The sequence below is a fragment of the Cyanistes caeruleus genome, chromosome Z (assembly GCF_971803275.1).
Source record: "Cyanistes caeruleus chromosome Z, bCyaCae1.hap1.1, whole genome shotgun sequence".
Taxonomy (NCBI): Eukaryota; Metazoa; Chordata; class Aves; order Passeriformes; family Paridae; genus Cyanistes; species Cyanistes caeruleus.
The window spans coordinates 21,567,807-21,590,758 of record NC_141732.1 but is presented as its reverse complement, the minus strand read 5'-3'; the positions used below and the strand labels follow the sequence as shown (position 1 = coordinate 21,590,758).

Genomic DNA, 22,952 nt, shown 5'->3' with positions numbered 1-22,952 from the left:
TGATTATTCCTTAGTTCATCTCTTAGCAGCAAGCTGTGCAAGTGGTTGGGATTCTACTGCATGAACACCTCTGGGTTCAAACTTAAAAGAAAATATGAAGAATAAAAGAGATCCCACAAGCCCTTTATCTTGAAAATGTGCTCCACAAGCTCACTAGTGCAAGTTCAAGTATTTAGACAGGCAGGACCTCCATTAAACACGAGTGCACAGAAAACTGCATCACCACCAACCATAGCCTAAAGTGTACCCTCAGATGTACATGCAGCTGTCTCTGAATTCCAATGAGTCAATCTCTATCAGAGTGCAATTCCTGGTGCAAGAGCAGCTATAATTTATTCTTTGTATTCTTTTCTGTGGCTATGTATTTCGACAGATACAACCAAGTTTTAAGGATTCTGGCCATTAATTGGTGGAAGGCAAATTCATGCCTCTTATTCCATCACTCAGTTATGACCAGCTGGAGCAAACTGAAGTGTGTCAGAAGACTGAAGAGCATCCCCACATCCCATCTGCTGCAGAAAGCAACTTCTGTTTTGAGATATATGCTCTGCCAGCAGACAGTGAATTTGGATAATGCAGCAACTCTTCATGCAGTCCCAATGCTCTCTCTTTGTGGTGTTACCTCCTGTCTGTCACCACAAGTCCTGGGGGTGAGATTGTCTTCAGAGGGAGAGGGAATTCCCAAGGATCAGTGAGACAGGCAGAAGGCTGAGAGCAGCAACAGCAGTCAGTGGATGCTTGAGAATCTCTTGTGGTACTCAAGAATCCTGTTTTCTGCACAAACCCCTAGTGAAGACATCCTCTCTAAGCCAGGTTGTAGTTTGATGGCAAGCAGCAGTCAAGAGAGGGTGAAAAGGAGGATTATCTACAAGCTGTAGGTTCATCATTCATGCAGTGTATTGGAGAATTCCAAAGCTGGTTTATATCAAACCTAATGCACTACACTACAAAGACTTTGTTCATTAGGTGTAGAAAGTTCCTTCAGTTAAAAATCAAAACCTAGAGCTCATATTACAGCATAATAAAATAACTTCCCTTTTCTCTAAAGACTGAATCATACTATATATTTGTGAGAAAGACTAAATCATCTCTTAGCTTTATAAATTCAAACCCATCATTATTGCAGTACACAATTACTACAGTATCTCTAACATTACAGTTTACAAAAGCACAAGTCTATGAATCTTTATCAAAATAGTTTCCATCATTGGGCTTCTTTAATATAATGAGCATGTTGAGCATAATGAACATTCCAACACAATGTATCCTACTTTGCTTATATTTACTTTTATATCTTTTTAAGGATACTACATGTATATAGAGGCATCTAATATGGTCTATGGACAGAGAGCATACCTAGTTTCAAGATCACTAAGAGGAACATCTGGAAAACAGTGCCTGACATTTTTCTATCATATGTATGGATCTGGGACTGGATTATTAAGTGTTTATCTAAAAAAGGAAGGAGTTGATGAAGAGATACCATTGTGGAGGAGGACAGGGGAACAAAGCATCTCATGGCTAAGGGGACTGATAGAATATGAAAGTGATACAAACTACCAGGTAAGAAAAACAAGCAAAAAGCAGTCAAATTGGAATATTGAAGCAAACTATGTACTAGAATCAAAGTTTAGTATTGTTTAAAAGTAATAAACTAAAATGTTAAATGTAGGTGGCATTGAATAGACACATGAAGAACATGAAATAATGTAATTTTTTACAAATTAAGTTAGGGAGGGATTTATTAAAGATGTGAATAGGTTGAAAGTAGGAAAATAGTTACCAATTTGGTTTTTTTTTTAAAGTATTTAAATGCTACTTTAAATCTAAAGACCATCATTTTTTGTCAGTAGTGGTAGGGCTTTTTCAAGATCATTTGTGCAATTTCCTTTCCTTCAGCTGTGCGTAGCCCTGTCCAGATTTGACACAGCCACTGAGCTGTGATGAAATGGCAGCTTCTTGGAGGGTGGTTTTTATAAGGAAGCAGCAAGGAGAAGGGATGATAAGGTCTGTCTAAGGAAAGGGGAAAACAAAAGGGAAAGGAGGAGGGAAGGGAGGGCAGGAGAGGGGGTAAAGAGTATCCCTTGAATAGGTTGAATGGCTGCTTTGTTCAGTCCTTTCACCATTTGGATTCATGAAAATTTGTGTCTTATTTTACAGATTATTTTTGAGGCAATCCGCGGTGTGTCAATAAGAAGTGACACTGCTATTGATGATATTCTGTTTCAGACAGGACCTTGTTTGGGTAAGTTTCAACTTTGTAACAGACAACTGAAATTCACAGTGCTTCTTTGCAGGTGGGTGATACTTCCCTCCAGTCCCCATTTGAATTTAGTATCAGGCTGCTGGGTTAGTGCAGAACTTTTACTCTCTAATAGGATGTGAGATCATCCTCAGAATCATAACTAGTAAAGTGGCTATGCACTTCCACATGACAGTCCCATTTAAATCCAGCATGCTAATTAAATTCTGCTGTAACTATGCTTATGTATGACAAAAATAAAAAAAAATAACAGTATTTCTTCATTCTTTGTATTCCAGAAGTGGAAGAAATTCAATTCTCATCAGGCTATCCTGACAGCTTAAACGAAATCGAGTATTAAATACAGCCTGCTGGAAGGAATGGAGCACACTGAAGATTCGTATGTGAGAAACTGCAAGAACCACCTGTTTTAAAATATAATTAAATACTGGACTGGTTTGAATACACACCAATACATAGGAAGAACTTGGAGCACTCACGTTCCTCGCCTTTTAAATGAAATTATTGACTCAGGGCTTCTTAGACCGTAATTTTTTTTACATTATTTCCTCTTTTGCATGAGGTATCAGTTATTTCATAAAGGCTTCCCATTCTGCACAGATCATTAATTTTTAATTTTTTTAATGTTTCTAGTATATAAGTAAAAAGAGGAAATTCATGTTGCACAATTGAAGTCCAATATTGTGTTATCTTAAATCTGCATTCAGTGAATGTTTTGTGTTGGGGATAGAATGGATTTTTGTTAAGAAAATTTTAAATGTTTTGAAATAACAAAGACAATAGTGTTAGCTACTAGTATTATCCTACAGGTTAAGTGCAATTATTCACAATGACAAATCTCTCTGGGACACTTAATCCTCTGCTGACAATTTTTTGTGATAGTGTATTATTTTACTATAACAAATATATTTGTCAATAACAAACCCACTTCTAGTGTTCAACATAATTCAGCATAAGATGCTGGCCTGTGGAACTATATGAAATTAAACACTTTAAAGCCATATGTTTTCTGGGATGAGAGTCTTGTTGTCTGTTTTTTTATTAAGTTTGTGCAATTACAGAGAATGCACTTACATTTTGCCCAGCCACAGATATCTTGCATTTATATTACTAGGAAACTGAATTCACACATCTTGTTATTTCTTAAAGATTTTATGTATTTGTGTGTAAGGATTTTTTTTTAAATTACTATAACTTCCTAATAAAATGTAACTTGGAGTATCATCTTATTGCTCTGCTCTAGATTTCTGTCCTGGTTTGAAAAACAGCTTCCTGCTAAGGAAGGCAGGGACTTCCCTTGGAATGGAAAATGTAACCCAGTTCCCTCCAAATTATTATAATTTTGAAATTAAGGGGCTCTCAGGCAATGATGTGAGACTAGGAATAGCAGTTCTTTACTGGCGTGTGTAACAAAACAAACAGCAGCAGCTCTGGCACTCACACCGAACGGAGCCCGCGGGCGCAATCCCCTTGCTGCAGATCCGGGCACGGCCGCCAGGGGGCGCTGCTGCTTCCGGTGGGCGGGGCCGGGGTTCCGCCGCGCCGGCAGGGGGCGCTGTGCCGCGAGCTGGGGCCGCACGCGGTAATGGCGGCTCGGCCCCGACGGGAAGGGATGGGAGAGAGGCTTTGCTGCACAAAGCCCGGGGCAGCCGGGCCCGCTGCTCGGCAGCACGTACGGAAGCAACAAGCAGGGCCGGCAGGAATGAGTAAAAATCCCGCGGTGGTAGCAAGATGTATCAGAAGCTCCGGAGCTGTGGCTGGAACCGCGGGATGTCTGGGCAAGCAGGAGGCGGGGGCCACAGTGCAGCGAAAGCTCGGAGCAGCGCCGAAGAGCAACGGGGGTGGAATAGCAACAGCCCAGTTTCCAGCAGGGCAGAAAGGGGCGAGACAGTACCAGACTGGGCTACGGTGGTGACAGTGAATCCTTCTGGCATTAGGCAACAGCCCACCTGTCCTCCTCCAAAACCCAAAGCGAGAGCTCTAGCAGCTTCCCTACCCCTGTCTTTTTTCCTGTTCAAATCTCCAGGTATCGCCTCCCCTCTCCCCTGAGTTTGGCCACTCTTTTGGTGTTCTTAAGAACCCCTAAGTACACAATAGTTAGTTTCCTAGCAAGTTATGGGAAAAGAATCTGTAAGTACAAAAGAAAGAAACCCGACTCCCAACGTCTGTAAAGTGTATGCTTTGGTATCAATATTCAGCTCAAATTATCTAAGCAGAAAACAAGTGAAGATGAAGCAGGTAAAATAATCAGGCTTGGTGGTTCTCGGTATGTAAGTGAAACGAAGCATGAAGTACAACTGTTATGCTCCTATCTCTAAAAATTTATGCAACTCTGCCTCATTCCATCAAAATAATCAGATTTAGACTGATAGAATAAAAACCGAAGTGAAGGACTCTAAACCTGCTCTCCACTAAGTGATTTCTAGCGACCTCACTGCTAAAAAAAAAAAAAAAAAAAAAAAAAAAAAGGGTGGGGGGAACCATCAAAAAGCCACCTAAGTTCTTCTTCAAGTAGGGAACATCACCTTTCCAATAATTTTTGCTGCAGGAATTAAAGCATAGAGGGAAAATTTGAAAGGTGGCTTTCATTTACCTCAGTGTCTGATAGATATCAGTTTATAGACTAGGAAATTCGAGAGTAGTGGAAGAATGTCTACAAAACATTTGAAAACTGGGTATAGTGCATTAAGGTTTCTCCACTGGCAAAATTCAGTTTTATGGTGAGATAAAAAAATACTCTGTCAGCTCTGTCCAAATCTTCTTGCAACTAATTTCTGTCCTGGATCCATATTTATTCACTATTTTTTTCTTTTCTTCACTACTGCAGTAGCTGTATCAGAACCACAGTAGGACAAAGAACAGTTCTGACTTGCCGTACCAAGCCTGTTTAATGCCTGAAAATTTCTTAAAAAGCTAGTGAGGTACTTACAAGTAATTGCTTTGATCCCAATTGTGTCACAATATGTAAAATTGAAATGAAAAAAACCTCAAAAATACAGATTTTCAAGCTATAATCCCCCAAGCGGTAATGGGTTTATATTTGATTGCTGTAAATGTAGCTTTGTGCTGGACTGGAACTCGGCTTGTCCTGAGATCAGTGGAAAGCTCTTTTATTGACCTCCTGTTTAACACTGTCCTCATGTTTAATGTTGTTTTTATTCTTTAAATATTGTCCCATTAGTTTTCATTTTGTCATCATCCTTATTCATTTCCAAACAAATGCAAATTCAGATCTCATTTACACCTATAGAAATCCAGAATGACAACTGTTACAAAATGTCACTGTTACTCTGTTTTCATAGGTATTCTGACTATGGTGTCACACCAAAATAAACCTAATATAAACTTATCTTTACAGTCATGCAGATTCACAAAGACAGCTCAAGACAAGCACTAAAAGACCTGGCGTTTTATCCACCTGGATGTGAGCAGCACACTTGCCACCGTGACTGCCCTCACTCAGGAAACACCCACTGCTGGACCCAAAGGCTGGAGGGAGCACACCTCTGCAATGTGACAGACACACTGAGTCCTGTTCTACCCCTCACGTTTTGAGAAAGAGAAAGCCTGACTCTCATCCCACCTGAAAGAAAAGATGAGCTGTCTATTGTGGTATATTCCCCTGTCACACTCCTCAGTCTGGGCCACTCTGGAATTCTCCTTAGGCCTTAGCCTTGATTCATGGCTCCTGGGCTCACCCTTGAGCTTACCAGAAACACCCGGGAACTTCTGCTGCCAAACTAGCTCCTGCTGTCTGACAGGCTGTCTTGGAATGTTATTTACCTGAACCATTAGCCTGAATCATGGAATTACAGAATTGTTAGGGCGGGAAGGAAGCTCTGGAGATGATCTATTCCAACCCACCCTGCCAAGGCAGGGTCACTTACAGCCAGTGACACAGGAATGTGTCTAGGTGGGGTTTGAATGCCTCCAGATAGGGAGACTTCAAAACCTCCAGGGGAAGGCTGGTACGGTGCTCTGCCACCCTCAATGTAAAGAAGTTCTTCCGATATTGAGGAAGAACTTCTTGAGTTTTAGTTTGTGCCCATTGCTCCTCGTCCTGTCGCAGGGCACACTGAAGAGCTTAGCACTATCTACTTGGCAACCTCCTTTGAAATAGCTGTATGCACTAATGAGATTCCCTCCCAATCTTCCCCAAACTGAACACGCCCAGCTGCTCATAATGTTGTAACCGTACGCAGGAAATGCATTGGTAAATGGAACGCGCGGGCAGCGGAACGCGCGGGCAGCGCTAACAGCCCAACCCGGCCCGGCGCCATGCATGGCGCTGCCGCCGCGGCTGCCTCAGCAACAACAGCCGCAACGCCCCACCCTGCCCCGCCCCACCAGCCAATGGGCGCCGGCGCCGCGCGCTTCACGCCAATGAGAAGTTTCAGGGCGGCTCAGTCCCGCCCCCCGGGCAGCGAGCGCGCGGCGCGGGCCCGGCCGCAGGGGAGACGGGGGGTGAGGGGGCTGGGAGGAAGATGGCGGCGGCTCGGGAGAAGGGGAAAGCTGTTGGGAAGGTTGTGAAGTCTGGTGAGTCCCAGTACGTTCTGGGCTCCATCGTCAGGATCTTCATGGAGAACTTTCTGTGAGTAAGCGGGGGGCATTTCTCTTCCCTGGAGCGGCTGCGGCCTGTCCCTTCCGCCCCGCCGCAGAAGGGCCGAAGCAGCGGAGCGGGGTGGCGCGGGTACCGGGGGCTGCGTGGGCTGGAGGAGGGAGTGCGGGAAGCGGTGTTCCCTGTAAGGTGGTGTCTTGCTCGGAGTGGGGAGCTGGGAGACGCCGCTGTGTGGGTTACGAGTGCCCAGGGTTGTTAGCGCAGTGTCACTTCCCTGAGGGCGCGTTCCCCGGTGCCGGCCAACCTTCCCCATAGGTGATGGCTCCTGTCGGCCGTGCAGCCTCTGTGTGCTGCCAAGCAGTGGGGCAGGGAAGAGTACAGAAGATGTTCGAGGGGCAGTGGGGATAGGCCTTGAGACTCATTAGGATAAGTGTAGTCTTTGCACGTGTTTTTTCCAGCTGCGGTGTACTGTGAATAACACTATTTTTGGATGTATTGTGGTTACCAGCAGAAGTTGTCGGGCCATTTTCTTACGTCTCCATGCTAGCCATGAAAACCTTCAGTAGGGTAGTGCATGGGTCACGTGTGAGATGTTAGTTGAATCTTCAGAGACGGTAGTTTAAATTATTACTGAGGGTTCAGATACCGTCTCTTCCACAAGTACATAGTTTATAGTATTGTGTAGTCATTAACTGTTTTGTACTACTCTTTTGGTGGTAGTGTTTCAGCTCTCCGTGTTTGGCACAGTGCAGAAATAGAGCATCAAAGGATTCTGTATAAATTTAGGGTGTTAAGTTGGTATGAATTTGCATGGGTGGATTTGGTCGCTTCCCATAGTTTTTATTGCAGTAAGCATGCTGGATGCACATGATAAAAGATGTCTAATGCAGTTAGAAAAAAAAGCAAACACTAGGGATGGGCTGATACGGTAACTCAAGAAAGCTACTACATTATCAGTTTTCTGTCTTCTTTTTGATGCATAAGACAAAATGATACCCTACTAAGTTCAATTAAAAAGCTATCATCATATTGCTGGATTTCATTCTTCATAGTCGCTGATTGAAAAAAAGTTCTAGTGAGTACTCTGGTTGGTAGGAATGTATTTCATGGTGTTTCAGTGAAATGTTAGTTTTCACTCTTGAGACTTTCTTACAAAACAGTCTTTCACAATTGAGTCTAGATGAGGTAATTATATCTGTTTAATAGAATCATGAAATGTTTCTAAGCACGTTCCTTTTTTTAAAGGTAATACAGTGTTTTAAAGTTGAGAAACGTGCTGTGTTTTCCAGAACGTACACACTCTGTGAAGTACATCCAGGGCCCAACCTGAATGTGGTTCTAGGTGCTAATGGCACCGGCAAGTCAAGCATTGTTTGTGCCATCTGCCTGGGACTGGCTGGAAAACCTTCTTTCCTAGGGCGAGCTGATAAGGTAATTATGAGCTTTTATGGTTTTCATAATTAAGCTGAATTTCATTTAGAGTGCTGTTCAGCAGAGGATAGGGGGAAAGGCTTGATTTGCTTTACTTTTATAAAAAGTAATGCGTCTGAATTGAAGAGTAAACCTGGTCTAGAGACAAAGGGGGGTTGTTTTAATTAACTGCTTGCTGTCTTGTATAAATTATGAAATGGAAATACCTAAATTGTAGTGCAACCTGAGTGGACTAGATGTTTTATTTGAAGATAGCTAAGCATCCATAGTGGGGTAGAAAAATGCCACTTAATGGCCTAAACATTTGATAAGAGGTAGCAACTAAAGGAGAAACAGGCAAAGTCTAAAATAAATTCCAAAATACATAGTACATTTAGTAATAATGTACTCCTATTGTGTCCTGAAAATTCAGCTGAAAGCATGGAGGCACTGGTCTTTGATTTAAGTGGAATTTGGATTGCTCTACTTTCACTTTTTACTGTCAAGATAACATGCATTGCTGGTGTAGTAGGAAGTTTATATTCTGAAATTTTAAAATTTTTACACTTGCTTTCTTGGATATTTTCATTGAAAACAATTTCTCTGAGTAGGTTTGGAACAATGAATCTGGGTGCCTAAATGTTTGTACATATTCTCTTGTAGCTGGTCAGTCTTAAGCAAATGTGAATGGGGGAATTGACTGCATGGCAGTACTATGTGTTGATATTTCTCTATACTATTTGTGATTTATTTTCATACTATTAGAACTGGCAGTTCTAGTACAGATATTCAGCAGTGCCTTTTCACTTGTCTTTGTTCCCCAAATTCAAGAGAACTTCTTCCTTTGGATCTGCTATTATAATCAGTTATCAGGAGGCTGAAGTTGATCAGAAGTTGTGGAGTTCTAATGCTGCTGCTGGAAGATAGTAGTGTCTTCCTTTATTTTTAGTTAGTGCTTTATTTTGCTTTTAATTGTAAGTTTTCAATAAAATACGCTGTTACAGCAGCTCCATTATACAAACGTGTATTGTTGTAAGATAATACATTTTATTTCGGATTAACAACTTGTAAATTCATTTTGTAGATCGGTCTCTTTGTGAAGCAAGGTTGCATGAAAGGCGTAGTGGAAATTGAACTGTAAGTAGTAGAATTATTTCCTCGTGCACTTTTAATGGATTATTTCCCCATACAGTCATTCACAAAGTTGTAAGAGAAAAAAATCGGTGTACAGAGGTCTGTCTTTAAGCTGGTGCTTTAATTTGTCCTTTTTTAATTCCCCCAGACTTAAGAATATAAAGTTCAAATTATTGTCACACAAGAAATAAGCAGTGATGGCTACTTTCTGAAGCATTTCACCTTTCTGTCTTGATGTACAAAAAATGCATAGATGAAGATATTTCTATATGGTGTGTTTAGCTTTTGATTACATTTAAGATTCGGATGGCTTAAATTTAGTCAGTACTACCATTACTATCATCACTATGTGGTGGTTGAAATTCTTTTCATTGAAAAAAAAAGACAAAAGTCTAAGTTTTAAAACAGACTGATCTACCTTCACTTTCTTATACTAATACTGGTGGTAGGAGGGGCTTGCTTGCATTCTCACTGAAGACATCCCATACTAATAGAAAAGAAGTAAAAAATTTACTGATTCTGTGTAATGCAGACTTGCAGGTTGCAAAGCTGTTGCAAAACTGAGCAACTGGAAATCATTTGGACTGTAAAATTCCATTAGTAGTTTCTGTGTAGGGCAATATTACGCATTTCCTTTTTGGTGGATGCTGTGGCACAGGTGATTTTAATAAGCCTTAGCCTGAATGAAACAAGAAATGGAGATAGTCAATTGATTCATAGTCTGTGTTACTTTGTATAACAATTGGCCGCCCTGATCATATTCCCTAAAAATATTTGAGGAAATTTTATTGAGGAAAAAAAAATACCACAGCATGTCTTGGAAAAAGTCCTGTCCATTTTTGTTATTGTGGGGGTGATCAAGTAAGACCTTCATCAGAGACTGGACAGGCAATATGTTCAGGAGATAGGATGTCATTCGGGTCGATGGTGTGGTTGTTTTTGAATAAATATATTCTGATGTTACTTGAAGGTCTGGAAAGAATCTTGCAGTGTGTGAACATTCAGCATTTCATGGCTCATTAGACTTAGCATGTCATGGTTGCAGTGTAGTTGAGTCCTTTGTCTGATTGGTAGAAAATATTTCAATGCAACATCTGGGATAGGAGGCCAATGATGCAGAAGATTGCTTTCATTGGTAGGAAGTAAAAAATGAAGTTCTGTGGATGTGTATTACTTTTGTTGAATTTGGTCCTTGAAATGTGGTTAAACCCAAGTTATTATAGTAAAAAGATGTTAATTTAATGAAAGGAGCATGGCTTTGGAAGTATTTTGAAGAAGTCTCATAAATTAAAATGAGGTGATGCAGGAAGTAATAATTCAGTAATCAAGAAATAGGATCATATCCCTCTGGTGCTTAGTCCAAACACCGGCAGCTTATGTTTACTCACTTCAGCACTGACCACTGTTCTTAAATGTCCTGAGGTACATGGTCACTCTACAAGCCTATATTCTCCATCCTTAGCAGTGTGCTTAACAGGCACTAGACAATTACTGAATTAAAATGGTATACCACAATTCCAGGAGTCTGACATAATTTTTATTGCTGCATCTTAACTAGACTTAATTTTTTAAAATACATATTGAACTAGAAAACTAAATGAAAACTAGTGTGTCTTTAGTGTTTTTTAAAAGAAGAAAATTAAAATAAATTAGTATTTTTTTGTATTGTATGCTATTTTTTTTCCTCAAATGGAGTATGTACAGCTTACTGATGTATTTTTGTGCACTAATATTTAGAGATGTACTGCGCCTCCTTCACACCAATTTTAAAACTTAATTTTAACAATTAAAAACCACATATTTAACAACTTGTGTTTCATGCATTCAGCATGAGCATCTCATTTATATAAGTAACTTGTAAGTTAAGATTTGCGTATATTCTTAATGTCTCTCATGTGAGTTTAATTCATCATTGAAGTACTGTATGTTTCCTGTATCATGAAAATGAGAATCTGATGTTATTGTCCAGTTAACTTAGATTAAATATTTAGCTACCTATAAACTCTGATAATACTTTTGGTAATCTTTGAAAGTGTAACATTTTTCAGATATTCTTGAAAGTGTAAACACTTCTTTCTATTAATCAGGTTTAAGTCACCAGACAATATTATTATCACACGTGAGATTTATGTGGTGAGCAATGCATCAGTGTGGTTTATCAACAGAAAACCAGCAACCCTGAAAACAGTAGAAGAACAGATTGCAGCCTTAAACATCCAGGTGGACAATTTGTGCCAGTTTCTTCCTCAGGTATGAATTAATTTTGAAAGATAGTGGGTGCAAATGGAGTACTTTGCTTTGAGAGGATTTTGTTGCTGCTTAGTGTTAGCAGCATTTCAGCTAGCTCAGTGGGACAGCACAAAGAATAAGAAGAATGAGGCGGCCATGCTGGTGTGATGGTGAAAAGAGGAGCTGTGTGACCTTTAAAGCTCTCTAATTGGACAATTTTGTACCTGTTGACTTTGAAATGTCAATTTTGTACCTGTTGACTTTGAAATGCTGATGTTCCCTATCTTGGTTTTCAAGTAGCAAGCACTTGCTAATAGGGCCTTTCTGGTAGCGTCAGAAGTTTGTTGGGCATAGGGCTTAAAGATGTATGGGATTGAATTATGTAAGAGTAGAATTATCCTAATGGATAATAAGCCTTAAAGGAGAGACAATATTAAAGAATAGTGCTGGCAGTTTCTGTATTTGAATTCCCTCCTGGAAAGCAGGGCAGCTTAGGGCTGATGCTCTACAGCACTGGCTGTCCAGCGTCAAGGGTAGGAGCAAGGATGAGGGAGAGGTCTTCCATGTGGCATCCAAAAGGGATTTATTCTCTTGAAGGTTCCAGGGAAGAAAGACAAAAGATAGAGGGGGTACAACAATTTATATATGTGGGAGGAACAAAGGGAGTGTACAAATAATAAACCGATAGGGAAGACTTAGAGGAAGAACACAAGGCAGGGTTACACAATACATAAACCAATGGGGAACACAAGGGGAGGAGAGTGGGGCACATGGGCCAATGGGGCTTGGAGAAATAGGGGAATTCCAAAGGGGGTGGTCCAGGTGGGGATTGACACAAGGGAGGATTGACAACTTAATGGGAGGGGGAACAGGGAACATTCGGGAACAAGGGGCAGGTATCAGGGTGGATTGGCAACTGGGGTAGGAGGGCACAACTGAGACCAAAGTATTAACATAGAGGGCGGGGCGGGGTTGGAGAGGAGGTACAACTTAACAATAAAGAATGTAGTGGAATCAAATATAATGAACAACAATGTACCACAACAAGGATTCCTGGGCAGTACATACTTAAGTCGCTTCACATTGCCTTAAAGTTGTGACATGTTCCTTCCCAGTTCATATGGAGCGTCAGGAATGGTAGTAAATAGAAACCTTATCAGAGCCTAGCCATTGGGTTATTGTTGAGTTCAAGAAGACATGCAGAGGAGCATTAAAGTTTAGAAAGCTAATACTGCAGAAACAAAAATAGGCCAGGTGTTTGATGGTTCATTTTCACTTGTATACAGTATTTGTTCGGAACTTCCAGCATACTCCGGTAATGTAACTTTGTATTTAAAACAGCTTTTTCTCTTTAGTACTTAAGTGTCAGTTCAATCAATATTAGTGTTGATAGTTCTGGTTTATTCTGGTTCTCCCAGTGTATCAACAGCAAGCACATTTCTTGCGTCAGTCTCAGTTTTGAGCTCTTCTTCTGCCTTCAGCAGCAATACTTCCTAGTACCCTTGGCTGCCAGCTTTAGTAATAACTTCTATGTGGCTTAACTTCTGAGTTAATAATAGTATTTATACTGCAAAAGATTTATACTGCGAGGTTGCTTCAGCAGCCTGAGAACAAATGCTCTGGAAGGTTTGGTTGCTGTTCCGTGAGATGGTCATTAACTATGACAGAGTTATTTAGCATAGAACTTTTATGTCAGGTGATGTTTGTGAGAAGTATGTTTCGGTGTATAAATCTTGTATTGCACTGTTTCAGCTAATTTCTAATTATGATTTTTATTTTATATAATTTAAACTATAATATGATTATATACTTAATTATTAATAACTATAATTTTATAATATAAATAACATTTATTAATATAACTCCATTAATGTAGTTATTCTAATTTTTATTTTAATATATAGTTATTTACATTTTTAATAATTTTTTGTAACTTTTAAAAATTTTGTAGGACAAAGTTGGAGAATTTACAAAACTGAGTAAGACCGAGTTGCTTGAAGCCACTGAAAAATCCATTGGTCCTCCGGAAATGTACCAGTTTCATTGTGAACTGAAAAATTTCAGAGAAAAGGAAAGAGAACTAGAGGTAAATACACTCTTTAGAGAGCAAGGAATATAGGAAAAGTGAAATAAATTTTACCCTGACATGTTACAGAATTAGAAAGTGGTATTTATTTACAAAGTCTGTGCTAAGTTGATTTTACCAAGTAATGCTTGTCTTCTCTCAGAACTCATTCACTCTGACTCAGTCACATGCTTGTGTGTGAATGGTCCAGACCCAGAAGATGAGGCATGTCTGTTGTCAAATACTCCTTGCTTCTCTCTAGGCATTTGACTGGCAACAACTTCCCTAGACAGATCTTTTATGTCTTTTATAAGTTATTGGCTAATGACAAAGCATGGTCCTGTGCTTTAGTGTTGCTCACTTCCTTGAAAATGAAGAGACAGACTTCAGAAAGGAAAAGGACCAGTGTTCTGGGAACAATGTCTGTCCTTAGCCATACAGCCATTCTTTTAATCCTTTGTTTGTCTGTTTTTGGATGTCTTTTGTCTGTCTTTTGGATGGTTCCCCTCTAGTTACTGCTGTACTAAATTGTCTCCTTAGTGTTAAATTTCTGCTTTAATGTTCAAGCGAGATGTAGACTATTTTCTGAGAACTATTTAGGTACTGTAAAACATGAAAATATATATTACAGAACTTGTGCAGAGAAAAAACCACCTCACTGGAGAAAATGAAACAGAGGGTTGAACGGTACAAGCAAGATGTTGAAAGATACCATGAATGCAAGCGCCATGTAGATTTAATAGAGATGCTTGAGAGGAAAAGGCCATGGGTGGTAAGTTTAATTTCCAGTGTTTTTCTCACTTAACCCATTTTCTGTAAGACTGTGAAATTAAAAGTGGGTCAAAAGTTGCTTTAGAAGAAGTGTGACCAGAATAATTTGAATATCTTTACAGTTGCTCAGTTCAAATAGGCCAGGTCTTGAAATTCTGTAGCTTCCAGGTGGTCTTTATGTAACAATATTATTATTATTATCATTGTCATTATAATTATTTATTACTGTTGTTGTAATAATAAACTCCTAGGCTTGGAATTAGCTAGGCATGTGTTCTGAATTTGGGACTTTAGTCTTTAGTGCATGCAAAGTCAAATAACATTCTGTTCCTCTGTCCCCCTGCATACATGACTCTATTCCTCTCTCTGGTCCTCTGAATATCTTATTTATTTTTTTTTTTGTGAACCCTTCACAGTCCTGGAACATATTGTTGTCTTACGTTTCTTTGGGGGTGGGGGGCTTTTTTTTTCCTTCCTTTTTTAATATTTTTTCTCTCCAGAGTATAACATACACGCAAAAATCACTTACAATGACTCCTTCAGCTTAAACTACATTCTCTACAGAAATTCCCACCTTCTCAGAGTGGAGATTCTTGGTCACCATTCTGCTTACCATCTGTTTTCTCTCATGAATATATCTTCAGTTAAACTTCCTAGATAGCAATGGCTTTGGTATTTGTGATGTGTGGTGGAGCTCTTGTTTCCAGAAAGTGTTTCACTCTGTCTGCTTGGTTTACTTCAGCAGTGGTTGTGTCTGTTACTTGCTGTGACAATCTGTCCAGCTCCTTTCCTTTCCTTTTCTTTTCTTTCTCCTGAGATTGTGGTTATTTACTCCTTAGCTTTTAGACTCTTACCTAAGTAGTCTCAAACTATGAATTGAGAGTGGTAAGGAATTTTTCCATAATCCCAGATGTACTTAGAGACAAGGTAGTTGCAGACAAATGGGTTGTTTCTTCTGCTAGTTGAATTTTATATTATTTAGGACGTATTAATAATGTGTCCTTGTTCACTTTGGGTGGAATGATCTCTGCAATTCCTGGTCATTGGAACTAGTAACAGTATTACTTATGTGGTTGCTCTAATACTAGTTTCTGAAAGAGATTTTTTTTTCTCAAACTCATGAGCAGTTAAATAAACTGGAATAGAATGTAGAAGTTTTTTATTGTTTTACTTTCAACTGCTCCCAGGAATATGAAAATGTTCGTGAACAGCATGAAGAAGTGAAACAAAACCGAAACCAAATTAAGAAAGAACTGAAGTGTCTGAAAGAAATGCATGCCCCATGGCAAAAAAAAATCCAAGAAGCTGAAGAAAATTTAAAGAATCTGGATATGAAAACCAGAGATAATGTAGGTATTGAAGTTCTTGTTTAACATAGGTAGTACTTCAGGTGTTCTGTGTTCAGCTTTGTAAAATGTGAAGTAATAACCTCTTTTTTTCTAGTGTGCCATAATGATGTTTCAGCAGAAATTTTCCTGAAGTACCTCTGCCTTTGGTTCTCAGTGCCTTTTCCATGTCTGTTCAGGGAATACATTCCTTAGTAAGCCTTCAGTAGCAATTCTTCAGTCTTCTCTTGGTTTTGTAAAAGCAAATCTTAAAAATTCTCCTCATTGTACATTAGAAATCTTCTGGGATATAATGTTAATAGTTTCCCCAAGTTAGGTACTTCCATTGAATTAGATGTCTGCTTTCATCTGTTCTGTAGTTTGGTTTTGTGTATGCTTGCTCCTCTTACCTTTTAAAACATGGTTTATTTAAGATAAATTGCAACTTTGCGGGCCTAAAAGCATTCCTCTAATATTCAACAAAATTTCATAAGGCGGACTTGATTTTTTAATTAGATAGTAATCTCAGATAGTAATCAGTTGTGAATATTTTTATGCATTAATAATTAATTTAATGGTAAATCTACCTATATGTAACAGTTTATGTAAGTTTCTTGAACAGCTGTTTTTCCTGGGTTTATGGAAAAAGTATTATTTGCATATGAAAAATAACAGGACTATAATTCCCTGCAGGATTTTAACTATTATTTATATTCAGACTGCAGAAGTCATTGTGTGCAAAAGCTGCACAAATTTGCAGTGGATAACCAAAGTTAAATGATCACATGAGAATGTTTGTTTGCTGCAGTGAGTCCTGTTTGAAGGTAAGTGACCTGCTCAGAGGAGTTGATGTGGAGACATGTGACACCTGTAGAGGACTGCTGCCTTGACTGCTTCATCTCTTAGAATGAAGGTCTGAAACTTAAGTGGCCTTTAATACACTGTGAGCTAGTAAGCTCATAATAAGCTCATAATATGCTTCCTCTAAAAAAAAAAAAAGCCAAAACATGCACCCTTGCCCCAAGTAACAAACAAACCCAAAACCAAACCAGAAAGACCAGACAAAACACTCCTACAGATTGTTGTTCACAACACTGTTGTTTTTGTTGCGATAAACATTGCACCAACTGTATCAAGTACCCCAATAATACTCAAGTACCTCATAAGAAAGTTCTCTGTAAAAGTATTTAGGTTTTTTGTCCCTGAGTTTATTATGCTGTGAGGCAAAATACTGAAATGTTCCAAAATGTTGCAGGCGTACTGCAGCCACCTTTTTTTGGTGTGGTTGGGCTTTTTGTTTTGAAGGTTTTTGTTGTTTAAGGGTATGTGTACTTTCTTAGAGGAATGTTAACATCTGGAAGCTTGAAATGTTCATAATGGAACAATGCCTTCCTGCTTGTGAATTGCTGAACTTTGTTTTCCCTGCTAGGTCTTACTCAGTTAGGCTTTACTCCTGTATCAAGCTACTGTGTTTTTTTTCAAACAGGGAAGAGTTCTACGTAACCATTGGTACCACTGTTCGTGGAAGTATTGGGCTGAATTAATATAACCTTTTTTATTAAAGGGTGTACTTCGTTTCTGTGAGAAACCTAGGACAAACAGTGATCATTTCAGTTTTAACTTGCAGGGAGCTTGCTCAGTATGGGCACTTCCTACAATACAGTGGAAGGAAACCTGAGAGAATGTACAAGATGGTTCATTTATACACTTGAATTAGAATTTTTTTTCTTTCCAATCTAAACTTCTTTAGTAAAGCTTTCATATACCATATATTCAAAAGGTTAACCATATGCTGAAGTGTTGCTTAATTTATGTCTGGAAATTGGATTAGGTACATTTGTTCTACAATATTTCAGGAGACAAAAATACAGGAAGAGGATAAATTTAAAATAAGTAATTTATAGAAGACTTACTGAATTACTCTGATATGGCTTTCCAGTGATGTTTTACAGTTTCCTATCTTAATTATAACTGATACTATTCTGTATATAGTATTATAGTAAGACACTTCCAAACCCTTTATTTCTGATGTTAAATTATATGTCCAGGTCTAATTTGAATGATTATTATTTTGTCTTGAACTCAGAGTCCAGAATTGCGGAAAAAAGATGTAAGGGAATATATATTATATATGTGGTTATGGGATGAACTATTTGTAAGATACCAGGCAAGTTAAGAAGATCTGAGAGGTGTACTGCTGCTTTTTGAACTTTTTGTGACAGTAACTTTTTTTCAGGTCCTGAAATCCTTCTCCCTCACACATGCTTTCAGAGTTGGGCTGTTGAAATGTCCTTGGAAATGAGAATTAGTGCTGGTTGCACTGTCAGGAGATAGTTCTGACATGATGTGGAAGTGCAAGACTTAAGTAGCTTAGAATGGCTTAAGCTGCTTTATCTTCATTAGTTCCTCACCTTTTCATAGACTCCTTGAATTTTTTGTAACTTGCAGTTCTGTCTTTGTACAAATGCAGGCATTTGGCAAGAGTTTCACAGGTAATTATTCTGTAATCAAGAAGGAGTTGATCAGTTTCAATTTGGCATTAAGGGAAAGCAGTTTAGTGTTTTAACTCTGCTCTATTCTGGACACACAGACCTGTAAGGAGTATAATTCTCTTCAGACCTTTTGCTCCAGGCTTATATCAATTATCAAATGACTGTTATTCTGACTGCTTCTTGACATGAGGATATATATGTGAGAGCAGAAATAATCACATCTTCATTCTGTCTTTCTTGAACTTAGTTAGCAAAAAGCCCAGTATGGAGTTTTAATTTTGTCTGGAAGGAGCTTAACAGCAAGGAAAAGTGGAATAAATCTGGGAATCACATTAATTAATATATTCAGACATTACATGACTTTTTCTCCTGTCTTTTTTTGTTAAAACCATTTCAATTTCTGGGTTAGATTGAAAACTTTTACTAACAATTGGTATTTTGAATTGTATCATGTAGAATGTGGAAAAAAGAAATTGACCATTTGGAGAAAAAGTTTGATGAAATGGTGTATTTTCAGAGCAGTTTGTTCAGGTATTTTAAAGGCATTTGAACAGAGTTAACTATGCAATGCAATTTTTTAGCAATATTTAATAGTGTAAAGCAGTCTTCTGTGGTTGTACAATGAAAATAATAAAAACAATTCTAGTTGTTCACCTATTCTGTAGGTAGGTCTATATATAAACATATGAGTGAATATACAATGATAAATGAAAAACAGAATTCCAGTTCCTTACTTGTGTACTACGCTTGAGAGCCTTCAGAATTGTTTTGTGAGCATTGTACATCAGTTTCCTAGCTGAGAGGTTCCTCTTCAGACTGCCTCCCTGAGCTCTTTGGAAAAAGCATCACAGAATAGCAGTCAGCTGCAAGATCCAGATGTATTTCTTCTGTGTTGGCTTTATGTAAACCTCCTGCGTAAGTCTTAAACCTTTTGTGCTTTTTTGAGGTTGTGGTAGGGAAAATACTGCATGGTTTTATTTTCTCCATTTTTGACGCATCTTAATGTTTTCAGTATAACTCTATGTAGGATGTTTCTTCCAGTGGGAATGCTGTGTTTGTTTCTGTGTCTGCACTGGAATGTACTTCTAGTCCTTTCATCCTTCTGCAGTGTTCCAGCATTCTCTTTGTGGTGCTTCAGCCTTTAGGATTCAGGGAGGGAGGAATTCCGTTTTCAGGGAAAGGATAGTGTACGTCCCCTGAGTTCATAACTCAGCTGTGAGAGTGCCTGGGCAGCTTAACCCCATAAAGCATGCTCTGAGAAGGGATGGGACTGGGTGATGCCAAGAAGTTCCTTCCAACCCACATTATTCTTCCACTTTATAGAAGCTGAGGATAGAGAAGGAGCCAAGACATGGATGTCTACACATGAGCCAACAAGTTGTCAAGCTTAGTTGTGTAGGATCTAGCTCTAGCACATTGTGTTTCAGAGGTAGGATGGCTTGGACAAAACCTCATTTGGCCATCCTGTGCCTAGGAGTTTAAGCCTTGCTCACTCTTCAGTATCACCTTTCTTTGCAAAGTTGGTTTGGAGAAAGAGGCAAGAATATTTTATAATTAGGGACCTGAATGTAACATTTGTATTGAAATCAAGGATGTAGTTATTTTAACTTCAGATTAGGAACTTCCTCTGTATGTCATGCCTGAATTTGCAGACATAGCTGAATGGTTGTGAACCGTACAGTACGTATGTGGTTATACCAGTCTTCACAAATTGCTGAAATTGTACATGCTACAGAAACAGTTGAGAAAAAGAAATGGGTAAGTATGACTTTGTCAGTAGTAAAATGCAGAGTACATACTTAGTTGTGCATATACAAGATGTTGTTCAAAATCTGACTACTTTTTATAAATATAACTGAATTTATGACTGTAAATTTAAATATTTTGCTTTATGCAGACTGCTGAAATCAGAAATATTTCCCAGAAATGCAAAGAGAAACAAGATGCTTTGGAGATGAAAGATAAACAGGTAAGAATCTTGCTGTCTGACATTTTTTGGTGTTTGTTTTTGGGTTTTTTTGTCTGCTTTTCTGTTAGCACAGTGGCTAATGTTCAAATTTCTATGAAGATGCTGCAAGTGCTTGCACTCTTTACTCCCTCCAGTACACAACATATCTTTAGAACTCTAATCAGTCAAACAGGAATTACTAAGAGAGAGGTGTATACTGCATGAAATAAGCTGCCTAATAAAATAGAGTGTGTGTGTATTTCGATAGAGATGTATACGCACAGGTTGTTTTTGATAGGCTTTCCTTGAAAAGCTGCAGCCTCATTAGTGATTTACTCAGCACTTAGCATGCCCTTTAGATGAGAGGCTGGGGTTCTTGTTTCTAAGGATATACATCTTGCAGCTTGTAAAAGAAACGTCCTTGCTAGTATGTGAAACAGTCTCATCTAAGCACTTGGTGAAGAAATGTATAAATGAAATGTATGAGGCTGCAGTGTCAAAACTTCAAAGTTGGGTTTGGGCTATAGATTTTACTTTATCATGGACTAAGCTTCAGATATACTAAGTAACTGTTAAGCCATTTATTAACTTTTAAGTTTCTGCTTTTGTGAAAATGAAGAAAATTAAAAAATTGATTTATAAGTTTGATTGTATTTTTGCTTATGTTCTTCAACTGCCATAGTACAATTGGAACTGTGTCATAGTGCTGCTGGAACTGTAGCAGACTCTACGGGTTTGGCAGCATGGTTATGTCAGCATTTAATAGCAATTGCACAGGTATACTAGGTATATGTTGTAGGTTCTATATATCAAAATAATTTCTTGTTGGAAATAATCAAAATTTTTAGATTGAAGAAATTAATCAAGCATTCAGAATGAAAAAAGATGAAGAATCAAACAGGCAGAAGAAAATAAACCAAACTCAAAAAATAATAGAGGAGTGGCAGATTGAGCTGGATACAATGGCAGTCTGTGAGAATCTTCAGCCACAAATTGATGCTGTTAATACTGAGCTGAGAAGCTTACAGGAAGAAAGGGCAAATATTGATAATGATGTCAGTGATCTAAGAGCAGAAAAAAGCAACCAAGAGCGGGAAGAGAAAAGTAAGTAACTTAAGGGTTTTTGGTGAATTTATTTTAATGAATCTGCCTGTTCTGCTGTAGTGAAATAATAAAAGGTGTTTATTTACTTCAAGCCTCATAGTTGGAATACATGTATAGCAGTCCTCTTTCTTGTTACTGGTTTTATTAAAAGTAACAACCACTTTCAAAATTGAACAGGAAGATTCAAAAGTAACAATTGAACTAAAACTATCCTTTAAAGAATCAGTATTTCTGATCTCTGGGTAAAGAGACTTCTTTGCTGGTTTGGGGGGGGTGGGATTTTTTTTTGTTTTAAAGGAGGGTGTGTAGTTAGCAGGTTGTGAAAAGCAATCCCAAACCTGATGGAGAAAACAGTATTTTAGCGGCAGTATTTTAGCTACATCATATATTATATGCAGTATATTGGCTGCTGATGCTGCATTTGTCCTTCTTGGATAAACTTTAGCTCACCTTAATTCTGAAGTTTCTTTACATTTGTTTGGGATTTACAATCAGTCCTTTCTAAGAAACGAAATTAAAAAATTGAAGCTTGACAGATGGTGAGGGTGTTGTATACATATTCCTCAGTGAATGTTGCTTATTTGTACATACCTGTCTGGCGCTTAACTTGCCATAGAAACAAGAAGAAACTGAGGTAGAGAGTCCAAGTGACCTGGGGAAGGAGACATATTTTACCTTGAACAGTACAAAATTCTTGGGTTTTGATCTGTCTTTTCTGAATAGCAGATGCTTTAATGCGCAGTCTATTGTCACACATTTTGGCTTTTGCCAGCGTGAAATAACACAGATATTTCACATTAATAGTCCTACTGTCTCTGTCCTCTGAGGATGTTTTTACAAACATAGTACAAGCATAGTACAAAGGTAGAACAAGTCTTGAAAAAACATACTTTTAGGGCAAAATTCCTGTATTTTTACTGTGCCTACATATTTTGTAATTCCTTGGTAAGTTTTTAATTCTATTTTAGATTTTAAGCTTTAAGCTTTTATAGTTCTTCAGATTTCTTCAGAAGTAGCAGCATCTCAATTCTGGAAATGGAAACTTAGTTCCTATAATTTACTTGTTAGTAAATTTAGTTAGTAAATTTAGTTGTTACCTTAGTTTTGGAGGAGTGTAGTCAGTAGATATCAAAAAATGTTGGTTATAATGTGTTCTTGCTGTGGACTCTGTTTAAGAAACTACCTTAAATTACAGGAATAATTGATCGCCTTGGACAACTTAATAATATAATGCATATGAAGGAAGAGAACCTTAAAATGAGATTCCGAGACACACACTCTGCACTTATGTGGCTAAGGAACAACAAAGACAAGTTTAAAAAAAAAGTTTGTGAACCCATGATGCTTGAAGTAAGATGATTTACTTGCATACCGCTCTGTTAATGTTCAAATTATTTATGTCTCACAAGGCTTCAAGAATGACTGAAAGACTTCTAAGACACATCCTGAAATGTCCTGCCAAGTACATTCAGGATATTCATCATTAGAATTCCATAGGCAGTGTAGTAATTGAGTAAGGTGGGATGGCTCCTTTCCTCCATAAGAAGAGGCCTGTTGCAGGTTTCCTCTAAGACACAACCAGTTATTATCCAATCTTACTACTTAAGACTTTAGTTCTTAGTTGCTGCTTACAAAGCAGTAATAGTTGCCAAC

General features: G+C 38.4%; 2 protein-coding genes across 5 annotated transcripts in view; both read left to right on the top strand.

Moving 5' to 3' along the window:
• Positions 1-3,487, top strand: part of MAMDC2 (MAM domain containing 2) — a 58,159-nt gene extending 54,672 nt beyond the window's left edge. For 2 of the 3 annotated variants that reach the window (XR_015280696.1, XM_086868436.1), the window contains exons 12-14: positions 1,304-1,563; positions 2,161-2,245; positions 2,542-3,487. Coding sequence is in view for 2 of the 3 variants with exons in the window: in XM_086868436.1 (XP_086724562.1) it covers positions 1,304-1,563; positions 2,161-2,245; positions 2,542-2,603 (407 nt within the window). In the remaining variant the exon portion in view is untranslated. The remainder of the gene's footprint in view (positions 1-1,303; positions 1,564-2,160; positions 2,246-2,541) is intronic. The other variant, XM_086868438.1, reaches the window with a different exon arrangement.
• A 3,223-nt stretch (positions 3,488-6,710) lies between these two features.
• SMC5 (structural maintenance of chromosomes 5) overlaps positions 6,711-22,952 on the top strand; it is a 41,073-nt gene continuing 24,831 nt past the window's right edge. For both annotated transcript variants that reach the window (XM_023944825.2, XM_023944826.2), the window contains exons 1-10: positions 6,711-6,854; positions 8,111-8,252; positions 9,316-9,368; positions 11,453-11,615; positions 13,546-13,680; positions 14,291-14,431; positions 15,618-15,779; positions 20,145-20,216; positions 21,044-21,299; positions 22,495-22,649. In XM_023944825.2, the coding sequence (XP_023800593.1) occupies positions 6,748-6,854; positions 8,111-8,252; positions 9,316-9,368; positions 11,453-11,615; positions 13,546-13,680; positions 14,291-14,431; positions 15,618-15,779; positions 20,145-20,216; positions 21,044-21,299; positions 22,495-22,649 (1,386 nt within the window). In that variant the 5' untranslated portion in view covers positions 6,711-6,747. The remainder of the gene's footprint in view (positions 6,855-8,110; positions 8,253-9,315; positions 9,369-11,452; positions 11,616-13,545; positions 13,681-14,290; positions 14,432-15,617; positions 15,780-20,144; positions 20,217-21,043; positions 21,300-22,494; positions 22,650-22,952) is intronic.